The sequence below is a fragment of the Triticum dicoccoides genome, chromosome 6B, assembly GCF_002162155.2.
Source record: "Triticum dicoccoides isolate Atlit2015 ecotype Zavitan chromosome 6B, WEW_v2.0, whole genome shotgun sequence".
NCBI lineage: Eukaryota > Viridiplantae > Streptophyta > Magnoliopsida > Poales > Poaceae > Triticum > Triticum dicoccoides.
The window spans coordinates 283,122,796-283,136,169 of NC_041391.1; the positions used below are offsets into that span (position 1 = coordinate 283,122,796).

At 44.1% G+C, this 13,374-nt stretch overlaps 1 protein-coding gene across 3 annotated transcripts; it reads left to right on the plus strand.

Annotated features, from left to right (window-relative positions):
• The first annotated feature begins 580 nt into the window (after positions 1–580).
• Positions 581–9,672, plus strand: LOC119322485. 3 transcript variants are annotated; one of them, XM_037595976.1, is made up of 10 exons: positions 4,530–4,728; positions 4,840–4,923; positions 5,128–5,254; positions 5,354–5,482; positions 5,593–5,708; positions 8,261–8,342; positions 8,512–8,571; positions 8,659–8,766; positions 8,871–8,916; positions 9,145–9,672. In XM_037595976.1, the coding sequence occupies exons 3-10, from the start codon at positions 5,159–5,161 to the stop codon at positions 9,360–9,362; spliced, it is 855 nt and encodes a 284-aa protein (XP_037451873.1). In that variant the 5' UTR covers positions 4,530–4,728; positions 4,840–4,923; positions 5,128–5,158; the 3' UTR covers positions 9,363–9,672. The 3 variants fall into 3 exon arrangements, with proteins under 3 accessions (XP_037451870.1, XP_037451873.1, XP_037451872.1); XM_037595973.1 differs by lacking the exons at positions 4,530–4,728; positions 4,840–4,923 and adding an exon at positions 581–885; XM_037595975.1 differs by lacking the exon at positions 4,840–4,923 and having other exon boundaries at positions 4,531–4,728.
• Positions 9,673–13,374: the final 3,702 nt, after the last annotated feature.

Sequence of the window (13,374 nt, forward strand, 5' to 3'; positions counted from 1 at the left end):
ACATATCTACAGGGTGGGCCGTGTTTTTGCCAGCCTATCTATATACTCGTCGGTGCTGCGGCGCCATAGAAAACATAGAGGAGGAGTGGGCTGGAGGGAAACGAAGAAGCCCATTTTTCTTCCTAATTTTTTTATTCATTGTATGTGCTAATGGGCTGGCCCGGTTACTTCACACGCTTCAGCGAGAGAACCATTTGTCTCACTTAATGTGAGACATAACACTAGCGCTCAACCAGTGATATTGCGGAGCAAGCCCTTTAGTGAAGGACGGATCTGCAAGGTGCGCCGTGTTTTGGTCAGCCTAGAGCCAGTTCTTTTGGCTCAATTGTGAAGAATTACTGCCTGGGGAATCAAAATTACAGAAGAACTCATCTCTGCCTCAGGAATCGTCTAAAATCATCTCAGAATTACAGTGCAATCTAGAATCACCTCAACTTGGCAATTCTCGTCATTCCCGCAAAGCAAAACGGTTCGCTTTGAACCAATACCCTTATTGGCAACTGTATTTACAGCCAGAATGCCACCAGGGAGGGCCGACCGAGCGAGGCAAAGAGCAGGGAATTTCTCACGAAGCGCTTCTTCCTCCCCGCACACCCGTCATCTCCAGCCAAATCGAGCTAGGGTTTGGCTCGCGCCAGCCAGCTCACCGCCCCGGCGTCTTCAGATCCGTCGGCGGGAGGCCCCTACGACGCCGCCCCAGGCCGGCCGCCCGTTCTCCTTCACTCCTCCTGGACCGGCCGCCCCTCCTCGACTCCTTCCCGCCCGCCCCGACGTCCATCCTCGCCCTGCAGCAGGACGCCCCCGGCCTCCGCCCGCCTGCCCGGACCTCCCTTCCCTCCACCCGGCAGCAGGACGCGCCCGACCTCCGCCCGGCCAGGATAGCTGGTGAGCGCCTCCTCCACTGTCTCTCTTCTTCCTCATGATTCCTCATTGTATTGCTGCTGCTACAGGAGGCAAAGCAGGGGAATCTTGTATGGTTTCTTGTTAGTTAATTTGTATGTTGCTTTGGATGATGCAAACATGTGATTGATGGCATGTACTGAAATTTAGCAAAAAAACATTGTATGAAAATCTGTAAGGAATGTACTTCTATATGATTGATTGCTTACTATTAATTTTGTGTTGGTATGGATTGATGTCTGCTTAGTAAAAAAGATTGTATATATTAAAACATTGACATGTGAATGTTGTAGATGGAAAAAGTGAAGGGTCCGAGCATCTTGTTTTTGTGTTCACATTACACATGAAACTGTCAGTAATAACCAAGTATTACCAATTCAACACTCACTTGAATCTAAGGGCGTTCCAGACATTTCAACAGACAACTCATAGAACAATCACAGGCTAGAATTACAGAAAAGAACTGGACAGATAATTCTGTGGGCAGACAATTCTGTGGGCAGCATCCCAGAATCATATTCTGGAGAATTATGAGGGGAAAAGAACTGGCCCATATATAGGATTCGGCACGGCGGCGGCGCGAGAAAACATAGAGTAGGAGATTGGCTATAGGGAAACAAAGAAGCCTAGCAAGCTGCGCGTTCCTGGCGCGAAAGGACTGGCCCCAGTGGCCCAGTCCCTTATTCCTCTCTGCTCCCTCTTCAGATCTCTAGATCTGAACTCGCCACCAGCCGCATCCCGCCTACCTCCGTGGTCCATTCCTCGCCGGCCACTCGTCGTCGCCGCCTGCCGCTTGATTCCCTGCCTCGACGCGTCCTTCCCCACATGCAACTGCTGCGCCCGTGCACTCACCGCACCCAGCCGCCTAGTCCGTAGACTAGTCCTATTCGGCGGTGGGTGGTGTGCAAGCCTGCCCACGTGATACGTGCACCCTACCTTGCACTATTGCAGCAGCCTGCAGCCATCGGCTGCCAGCCAGCCCTCCCACCGTCCCACAATTAAACATAGTACACATGTGAGGTAATCCCAAATTTCCACGGTCCCTAAATTTGCAAATTTCAGATTCAAACCTTATATTGGTTGATTGATTTTCTGTGGTTCAGCTATGATTGGTACTAATACAGGGGATGTTAAAATGTATTTAGAATTGTTGAAGAATTGGTATGTACCATGTAGGCTTTTTTAATGCAAAACTAAGACTTAACTGAGAATATTAGTGTGTTTCTAGATCATATTGATTTATATCTATGTGTTGTTGGTTAATCATTAGAATGTCCACATGTCATGCTATCATTTTTTTGTAGGTAGACTACCCTGTTTTAAATTCCTAGATCCACCACTGCACAACTGGGGTGGGGCTACAGGGTGGCCAGGGTGGGCCAGATTTTGGGTCAGCCTATTATACATATAGATCTCTAACCGGGCCAAAGAAAAAAAAACGGCCCAATATACATACTGGTTGACACACAACCACGCCCAGTCCGGGCATCGCTATTCCTCGCGTTCAACGAGTCGAGGCGTCTGACTCGCTGAAGCATGCGAGCGTCTGGGATGGCCCACCCACGCGGGCAACACCAGCGTGTTTCTCTGTTTTGTTTTTGTTTTTCTTCTTCTTTTTGATATATATATATATATATATACGGTAGCGCTATTGTAAGCGAGCGCGCAAAATCGTAATCATGCGCTCCGGCAGCTACGGCCACTGTGCATGCCGCTCGGTTGATCAAGTGTTTGCTAATGATGGTAAAATCAGCTGTAAAAAAAGTAATGCAATTTAATCGGTTACTAGATGTTATAGGCAACTCCTCCGCCTCGCAAGGCCTCCTGTTAGTCATGGTAAAAGATGCAAAAAATATAGTAACGTAATTAGTTGTGTTACCGTCAGTCACACACCACCCTATGCCCGACAAAACACTAATCATTTTTTCTTTCTTGTGTGTGCTCGTAAAATACTAAGACACATAGTAATGCTCAACGTCTAATTTTTTTTTTGCTTGGTCAACCTGCAAAGTGATAAAATGTTTTACGACTCAAAACTTTTTTTTGCCGGTGACTCAAAATAAACATGAGATTTGATAGTAACACACCCCTTGTTTTATAGTAAAGGTGATAGACTCTTTTACTACATTTTGTGCTGCGATTTGATGGTAATCCACTTAATGTCCAGTAGTAAACCCAATGGATTCTTTTACCACACATCACTACATAGAGGAGATGTACATGGATGGAGTTAGTTCTTAGTTGGCGTTGATATTTTGATGGTAACACATTTAGTATTCAGTAGTAAAACTGATAAGTTCTTTTACCACCCACTAATACAAAAGGGGATGTAAGGGTGGGTTTAATTGATTACTAGAACTGCCACAGTGTGTTACCACACTACTAAAAGTGGACACAACTTGGGTAGATAAGGCTACATTGCTTGGGATCAATGGATAAATTAGTAGAATTACCATTGAATATTACTGTATAATTTAAAATGGACTTAATCGAGTTATAGAAAACCACGCTGCTCCAAGAAAATAAATGATTTACTAGAACTACCACTTGGTGTTACCATCCACTCAAAAGTGAACACAGCATGAATGAATTACTAGCGCATGCTTAGTGCAGCCGCACTTTGGATTACCACACATCGTCCCTAATTAAGATGGGCACAGTAAACAAGCGCACGTGGCCATCTTTTCTGTCAATGCATGTGGCCAACGTAAAAACACATATGTGGATTACCATCGTTACCATCAAATTAGAAGTGCGGCTGTAGTAAAATGGTTAACATTTTTACTATATTTTACTCCTATTTTACGGTCAAGTGGGAGCCAACTGCACTAAGCATACGCAAGTTGGCTTGTTTAGCGGGACATCGACCGCGCGTCGTGGCCGGAGCGCAGAATAAGCAATTTGCGCTCAGGCTTAGTTTAGCGTCTCTCTCTCTCTCTCTCTCTATATATATATATATATATATATATATATATATATATATTACAAAAAACACTCTTCAAAAACAAATTTGATAAAATGTAGAATAAGTATTGAAAAATGTTGAACAAGAATTTGTAAAATATTGAGTAAGTATTTGAAAAATGTTAAATAAGTATTAAAAATATTGAACAAGTATTTTAATTTTTTTGAATAGGTATTAAAAAATAATGAACGAGTATATGAAATATGTTGAACAAGTATTCAAAAATGTTGAGCAAGAATTTGATAAATGCTGAACAAGTATTTGAAAATGTTGAATAAGTATTAAAAATGTTGAACAAGTATTTAAAAAATGTTGAATATGTATTAGAAAATGTTGAACGAGTATATGAAAAATGTTTAAAAAGTATTTGAAAATGTTGAATAAGTATTAAAAAAGTTGATCAAGCATTTGAATTTTTTTAATAACTATGAAAATGTCGAACAAGTTTTTGAAGCGTTTCTTTAGAGCTGCTGCCCGACGAGTGGGCGCTGCTGAATGCGAGAAATAGTCCTCGCGGCCCAGTCCACATCGAGCAGAGCCCTTCCTCCCGACACGGCGACGCCCTCGCACAGCACTGCGCCACTGCCCGACCTCGACGCCCAGCCGCCTCGCCGTCGCCGTTCCTCGCGACCTCACCGCCTGTAGCCTGCCGGAGCCCGGATCCCAGCCTCCCGGCGCCCGCGCCTCTCCTTCCCGCCCGGCCGGCCGGCCCTCTGGTCCAGCCGCGCCTCCCTGCCCACGCCCCTCCCTGCGCGCGGCCGCGCCCCTGCCGCCGGCCGGAAGCCTGGCACCCCTGCCCTCGCCCTGCAAGTTTGGCGGCAGCCACTGCCGCTCAGTCACCACACCAGCCTCCGGAATTGAAGGTACCGAAATACCCTAATTTCTGATTTAGGGTTTCATTTTTGCACTATCCATACATAATTTTGCACATCATTTTGGCCTAGTCACATACATTGAGAGGGATGCTTTCTCAGAGGTGAATGAAGATGATATAATTGATATCTTCATGGCAATGCAAAAACGTAGGCCAGAAACATAGTCTTTTTGAATTTCTCAAGGTATGCACTATCTACTATGTTCCATGTAGTATGTAATATGTAGGCTTCTTTATGCAAAACTAAGATTTAATTGAGAATTTTAGTGTGTTTGTAAGACCACATTGATCTATTTCTTTGTGATATTGGTAATTAGTTAGAATGTTCACATGCTATATTGCTTATAATTTTTTTTGGGGGCGGACCACCCTGTCATCCCCTCTGCAGCCGGGCTCACGGAGAAGGGCGCCACCCCGCCATGATCGCCGCATCAGCGCGGCGGGTCGCTGCCGCCGCCGCTTCCTCTTCCCAGTCCGGCCGTGTCTCCCAGCTGGCCTCGACACTGAATCACCAGGTGAGTGTGGCGCGGATGAGACTCGCACATCTTCGTATCTATTTGATTTCATGCTCTAGTATGTTGCCAGGCGGTGAATAAACTTCTTTGTGGTTGCAGAGATGGATTCACGACCGTAACAAGAAGGCAATGGAGTTGGTGGCCAAGGGTTGGAGCGCCCTACAGGAGGTCGATCGCGTCATCGACTTCGCCGACCGCAACGACAAGCGGCTAATCCCACTTCTCAGGGTACAGCTCTGAATTCGCGTTCCCTCTCTTCCCCCATTTGGAATCACTCTGTTGTGACCTGTTGTTGGGGTTCTAACTTTTTGTTGTGCGATTCTTTCCCGGTGTCGAAGGGCGCGAAGGAGAACTTTGAGCTGGCTCTAGAGATCGACAATATGAATACTCACGCGAGATGTTGGCTGGCCAAGATGCATTTCAAGTACCATGTTCCCGGGGCGTGCAAGGCAATGTGAGTTAATTTTACCTCCCATGATGTTAGTGTTAATTTACTTACTTTGCTGTGTCGTTCAACCAGCTCATATGGCATGTACACTACTTTGTTGTTTCACTGCTATTCCAGGAATCTGCAAACGTGATGCAAACAACTAATTTTATCGTTGCTTATGTAGTTATGTTGTTGTTTTGACTCAATTTGAATCCTTTATAAGTGACCTTTTTTTTGCGAACTATCCTTTATAAGGACCTGGCTAGTATGTAGGTGCCATGATTCTGAATACTGGATACCATTGCGCCTCAGTTAGATAGTTGCATACCAGAATTATTTCTGGATGATATATCAGATCCTAGGGACGATGCTTCTTAGTACTCCATCCGTTTCTTTTTACTCCGCATATAAGATTTGGTCAAAATCTACACAAAGTTTGACCAAATTTATAAAAAAAATATGAACATCTACAATATTAAAACTACATAGTATGAAAATACATTTCATGGTGCATCTGATAATATTGATTTCATATTGTCAATGTTTATTTTTTTTAATATAAAGTTAGTCAAACTTTACAAAGCTTGACTTTGACCAAACCTTATATGCAGACTAAAAAGAAACGGAGGGAGTATTTGTTTTATCTGACGGACCAGTTGCAGATAATGCTGTGTTTGTTTTATCTGACAGAGCTAAAGCTGCAGGATAATTTTGTTTACATTGCATATAATTTGGCTAGCGCTGTAGGTGTACCTTGTTAATTAAGTATTTTAGTAATATTTACATATCAGGCAGTGTGAAGAAATCTTCCATAAAAGTGTGTCTTTGTTGATGTCCAAGTCACCGCTACTTGTATGGGTCTCGTTACTCTTGTAGCTACTATGCTTAGCAGCTCATGAGAAATACTAGTTTCCCCAACAAAGTTAGAAGTTCGTGTGAATGTCACACAGCTTTGCTTATGAATCTCGGTTGATGTTTATAAGGTGTATGCAGCATTTGGGAAATGGGGTAATGGCCTGATGGGCATTGGTATCTACTACTCCCTCCGTCCGAAAATACTTGTCGGAGAAATGGATGTATGTAGACGTATTTTAGTTTTAGATACATCCATTTTTGTTCATTTCTCCAACAAGTATTTTTGGACGGAGGGAGTATTAGATACTCCCTCCGTTCCTAAATATAAGACCTTTTAGAGATTTCACTAGGGACTACATACAGAGCAAAATGAGTGAATCTACACTCTAAAATACGTCTATATACATCTGTATGTAGTCCGTATTGAAATCTCTAAAAAGTCTTATATTAAGAAACAGAGGGAATAGAAAAGAGTAACTTGAAATTTTGTGGGTCAAAACCTCTTCAAAATCCTTTTTTTTTTGCGGGTGAACCTCTTCAAAATCCTAACTGGAACTGAACTTTATTGTCTTGGTCAAAATGTTTAATAAACCACTGGTATGCCTTGAGTTTGGCGCTTTGAGATAATTTGTACTGGCAATATATTTGAATTGCGGTTACTAACAACACTATGTGTCCAATTAGTCAGCAATAATTGCTGCATTAGTACTTAGCCAGCAAGCACCGATACGGCAGAAACTGCCGATTTGCCGTTCCAGTACGGCGGGATACGGCGACACGCCAGGATACGCCAGATTCGCGTATCCTGCAGTATCCCATGATTTGTGAATTAAAAAAAGAAAAAAAATACATGGACACGGCTGGGACACGGCATGATATGCTGGGACACGGCTCGGCCCAAAAAAATGTCAGCCCACTAGAAACCCTGGGTCACACGCACGCTCTCCAGTCTTCACAAAACAAACGAGCTGCTCCCAGGCAGCAACGAACGCGTCGTCGCCTCCTGGATCGCCGCCGCCGCCGCCTCCTCTGGATCGCCGCTGCCGCCGCCTGGACTCGACAGGAGACCCCTGCCCCCAGGCCCCAGCAGCCTTTCCTCCTGACGGCAGGTAACCCAAGCCCAGCAGCTTCTCCTCGCCTCAACCTCTTCATCTCTGCGACTCGATTTTCTTCCATTGAGCCGTTGGATGCTGCTGCTTGCTACCCCATGCTGCGCTGCTTCTACTCGCATGAATTATTGAATGCCTGTGCTGCTGTTGAAGGGTTGAGTGTTGAATGATTGCTGCTTGCTGTTAGGTAGTAATGGCATCTGGGAGCGCCGCCGCCACTAGCCAAGATCCGTGGGTGAGAGTGAAGGGCAGCCTGGTCCTGGTGTTGTAGACCCTGAGTATCTTCTCTGAGCTTATGTTGAGAAGCTGAGAATCCTATGTCCCCGTATGCGTATCCCCGTCATTTCCGTCCCCGTGTCCGTGCTTTTTAGCTTACTAGGACAGAAGATTAACGAGATTAGCAGCTCCTTGATTGGAAAAGAAAATTGGGAACGATGTTTACTTTTTTGACCTTCAATTAAATCGTAAAATATTGAGTGAGGCAAACCATCCTTTTCTTTTGCTGCGTTTTAGTAGGAACATTTATTCCGCTACCTCCACATGAAGCAAAACTTGCCTTCAGTACACATTTCATGTGAATTATGCTCATCTCTCACTTTTCATGCGTACAAGTGGTGCTGCTTTGCTTGTTGAAGCTGCGAACATGGGTGATCCAGAGGCACAGTATGAACTTGGATGTCGGCTAAGAGTTGAGGTTTTCACTCTTCATCTGCTTTTGGCATCTTTCTGTTCCACTTTTTTTTGCGGGGCACTTTATTAATTGAATATTAGTTGTTTGCTGGGCAAATGATAGTTTCATTCCTTATACCATTTCTGTGGAATATTTCTTCACCTCAGTTGATGCTTACCTTTGTTGCTTGTAGAATGATCATGTTCAGTCTGATCAACAGGCCTTCCATTATATAGAGAAAGCTGTTGACCAGGTATGCTCGCCACCTGAATGTTGATCATATATTTTCTACTATGCTTCTTGATAAGCATATTCAGCTTTTACCTATCTTTGAATGCAGTTGCATCCTGGTGCTTTGTATCTTCTTGGTGCTGTATATATAACTGGGGATTGCGTCAAGAGGGACATAGCTTCAGCTATGTGGTGTTTCCATAGAGCTTCAGAAAAGGTAGTAAATGAAATAGATCAACTCAAAATTATCTTATTTACTTGCAACCCATGAATCACGTTGTTATTTCTGTTTTTCTGACATCTCAGTTTTGAACATCTCAGGGACATGCTGGAGCTGCAATTGCATATGGTTCCCTTCTTCTGAAAGGTTTGTAGACAAGTAGTAACTCTTAACGTTTCAAGAGATAATCATGTGTCCTTATATTATCCTTCTTGTAATGGCTATTTTAGAGTAAACAGGTTGTGAAGTTATGGTTTCACCATTAATTTGGACAGCTCTTGATCAACTGATTTTGTTTAATTTTGGCTGGAATTGTTAGATTACTCCAGACTCCAGGCCTATCTGTTTATGATGCTTACCGTGTGGTTGTTTCAGGTGCTGAAGTGCCTGAAGTCATTACCAGGTTCAACTCAGGCAAGAGTCCGTCAACTGGGAAGGTGCGAAAAAGGACAATACAGCAGGACCCAGTAAAGCTGGCAAAGGAGCAGTTCCAGATAGCAGCTGAGTCTGGATCTGACCTCGGTTTACGGTGGTTGAAGAGGCTTGGAGATTACGAAAAACAGCCCGAAGAGCTAAAGCAAATCCAGCAATGACCTCCAGCGAAAGAATACCACTGCATTCGGCAATTAGTGGATGTTGCAATGCTCTTGCTGCACATTAGTAGAGAGCTTCATGTTTCATCTGCCTTCAGAATGTAGAGATAACCTATCTGCACATTAAAAATCGCTATTTCTGTAAGCTTTTCTTGCTCCTAGGTGATCTTTTGAAAAATTCGTACTCCAGCTATTCCTAGTAAACAACCCTAGTATTTTTGACAGCATAGTAAACAGCCCTAGTAGGCAAGGAGGCATTACTTTTCCCTCAATTCTTCAACCGTACTTTAATATCATTTTGTTTTCAATATCTTGATAGGTGGCCGTGATCAGGTAAATTGTTGCCATTTGCCGAGGTGATATGATATGGATAAAAAATTGCGTCTCACTTTGTAATGAATAATTTCGGGTGTTTATAGGTGACAGGATGGAAGGAAGAAGTGTTTGTTCGTCATGAACAGCACCCTTTGAATAAATAGGCATTGGGGCGGTCTTGTTGGCAATGGGCAGTTGTTAATTATCCTCCATATCACAAATAAGTGGCATCTTTGGTATTATCACGTTCTTCATGGTATAAAAATTTGACTATTATTTGGTATTAAAATGTGTAAAACCCAAGAAATTAGAATATTCTAGCAAAAAAGAAGAAGATAAATATACATATGCGATTTTGAAAGTTTCAATCCAGATAATTAAAATGATATTTCTAGTCACTAAAGACTTGTCCAAAACATATTCTATGGTATGGAGGGAGTAGCAATTGCCTGGCAGCTCCATTAATTATACCACTCCTTGTATGTTGCTGCTCCTCATATATATGTATCATCTTGAAAAAGTTATTCTAAAAAACTTTTGGGATAATATGAGTTGGGTTATATTTAACATGTTAAAACTTCTTTAAGCCCAAAGGGAGAAAAGATATAACACGCAATGATTATTGTCTCCTTTGGTAATTCACATGAGAAAAAACTTAAAATGAAAAAAAGTGAGTTTAAGAATAATAAATGTGGGAGAGCCAGCCGCAAGATAAGACGGCCAGGGCTCTTCCTTCTCCAAGAAAGAAAGCTAGAGTTCGTGCCTCTCGCCGGCGCCGGCGCAGGTCCGCCTCGTCTCCGGTGGCCCTAGGGCCATGGAGGCGTGGTGGATCCTGGCAAGGACCGGCTGGAGGGCTCCGTTTTTAGTCTCTTTTTTTCAATCTTGTTAGGGTTTGTGTCCTATTCAGAAAGGCGAGACGGCGGCGGCTCCCTGAAGATGGAATAAAGGTCTCCCCGCCTAGCCCCCGTTCCGGCGGTGCGTCTAGCATCGTTGGTGGGCGTGTGGAGGTGTGTCTCCGGCAGATCTATCTTTGGTGGATTTGCTCGGATCTCGTCGTTGTTCGTCTACGTTCGTGTGTCTTCGGTTTGGATCCTTCCGATCTACGTTATTTTTCTTCGGCGGCGGTTGCTGTTCTGGGGTGTTGGTCCTATGGGGCCTTAGCACGACGACTTCCCGGCTGTCTAATACAACAAGTTGTGCCCGGCTCCGGTGATGGAGGGGCGATGACGGCGGCGCGCCTTCGGCTCGCTTCGGTGCTTGTAGTCGTCGCTAGGTGGTCTATGAATCTGGATGTAATTTTTATTTCTGGTATTCATTGTACTGCCATGATTGAAGATGAATAGATTGGAAGTTTTCCCGCAAAAAAAAAGAAGAGAATAATAAATGTGTTTTGTATATTTCCTTTAAACCCATGAGTGGGGAAAATATGAGGTATAACATATAATCTTGTGTTGATACCACTGCACAAAAAATTTCTCATGGGAACCTTGAAAACAAACTCAAAAAGGTAAAAGAGTATAAATACGATGTTTCAACATGTTACAATTCACGAAGAGACACTCTCTAACCTTTGCAAATATCAAAGTCATCGCATATTTACAATGAACATATCTTTAATTTTTTGAAATTGGTAAGGACTTTATGAACAACTCGCTGAGCTTATCGCAAGACTTGGCTGGCAGAAGTGTTTATTTCTCTACTTTAGTGTAGCTCAAAGGGATAAAATGATTTAGGGGCAATATACTTAGCATATTTAGGGGCAATGTACTTGGTGATATTGCTCTTTATATAACTTGTCTATTATGTGCAACATAGCGCATTGTATTGGTAGATACTCCCTCTGTTCCAAAATATAAGGTGCATTGGTATTTTCAAAAGTCAAGCATGTGCATGTTTGACCATTTAAAAAAAACCATTACCTACAGTACCAAATCTGTATCATTAAATCCATCACAAAAGATACTTTCATATTTTATTTATTCTATAATCTTGGTCAAATGTACATGAGTTTGACTTACTGGAAAATCAATACACCTTATATTCTGGAACAAAGAGAGTAATATGGATGATGATTTAATGGAGCATGATAGCATCATGGCGTCCCAATCTTTTAATAGGACACATATTTCAATAATTTGGGTGGAGTCAACTTTGACGCCTCGATACAACATATGCGTGGACGACACACCTTAGTAGTCTATAAACCAACTCCTGAGAAGTTATTGATCATGTCGGGGCATTATCAACTAGACCAAGAAGGTTTATCCATGCAAGCAATTAAATACACCCCATGTTCCTAAATATAAGACGTTTTAACAGTTCAATTTAAACTACCAAAACGTTTTATATTTTAAAACAGAGGTAGTAACAAGCAAGAACTATAATATGAAATCTAGATATTATGTATATAGATAAAAACTTATGGTTCCAATAGCGATTTTGGCCTGGTTATTGGACACAAACAAAGTACACAAAGTTGTAGAAATAGTTAATTCTTAACTAACCCTAATACAAATGGTGCCTAGGGTGTATTTAAAAAGGAAAGGGCTAGTGGTTCAGCCAACCCAATGCCGAGGGTCGAATTTAACTATATTTGGTTTTCTCCATGGTTATGGACTCTAAAAGTTGCCTGAAGTGACATTCAAAATATATGGGCCTAGCCCGAAGATAAAGTGCCGCAACACTTATACATATTTATGCATTATGCTGACTCCAAAGTTCCGATATTTGTACTTGAATTTCCATGTTCATTCCTTGTGTGTTTGCCTCCATCTCCATATTTGATTATGCTCCAACACTACGCCAGTCATGAGGTCCTTCATTCCTAAGTAATATAAACACATTTGATTTATGCAACATCATAACCTCATGAACAATAGAAATAGTCCCTAGAAACATTGATCCATTGAGTTGATGTGCCCGAGCTCTAGTATTGATGTCCAAAACTTGTGAATTTACAAGAATATGCTAGTATCCTTGGTGCTTTGGAGATACCCAAAAATAAATAAAGTACGCCCAACCCATTGGATTTGCTAGATCTAATGACACTAAGGATTTTTTTTCGATACAAGTTTTGATTCGAACCCGGAGATGGCGCTCGGCTCTGGCGACTCGTGCGATGGCGGCGGTGCGCCGCTGCCGCTCGATGCCCCTCCGCCCCCGCCCCTCCCGTGCCGGCCGGCGGGTGCTCCGTCCAGGCGCTGCCGCTGCCGCCATCCTCTCTGTTCGCGCTCGCGCTGCCCGTGGCCGCTGCTCCCTCCAAGCCTCGCGTCCGGTGGGCCGACTACGCTGATGACGAGCCATTCCCTTCCCCCGCTGTTCCCGCCGCCTCCTCCGCCGCCGCGCCTCGTCGCACCGTGCTGCCTCGCCGGGCTGGTGGCTCAGCCCCCCATGAGCGGGGTTCTGCCGCCGCCCCGCGAGCGCCGCGACCGCCGCCGACGCCCTCGAACTCGGCTCGGGTGGACGGGCGCAAAGGCTCGGGTTTGGCCGGTGGCGCGGCTCGCCGCCGGCGTGCGCGCGCCTGGGGCATGGCCGGCCGCTCCGACCGGGGGGCCGCCCGTTCCTCTTGGTGTCGCCCGGCGATGGGGGACCGTCCGGTGTCTCCCCCCTCCCCCCATCGGCTCCTTCCTCTCTGTCGCCGACGGTCCCATTCATGCGCGCCTCCCCCTTCAGGCCATTCATCGCGGCGTTCGGATCG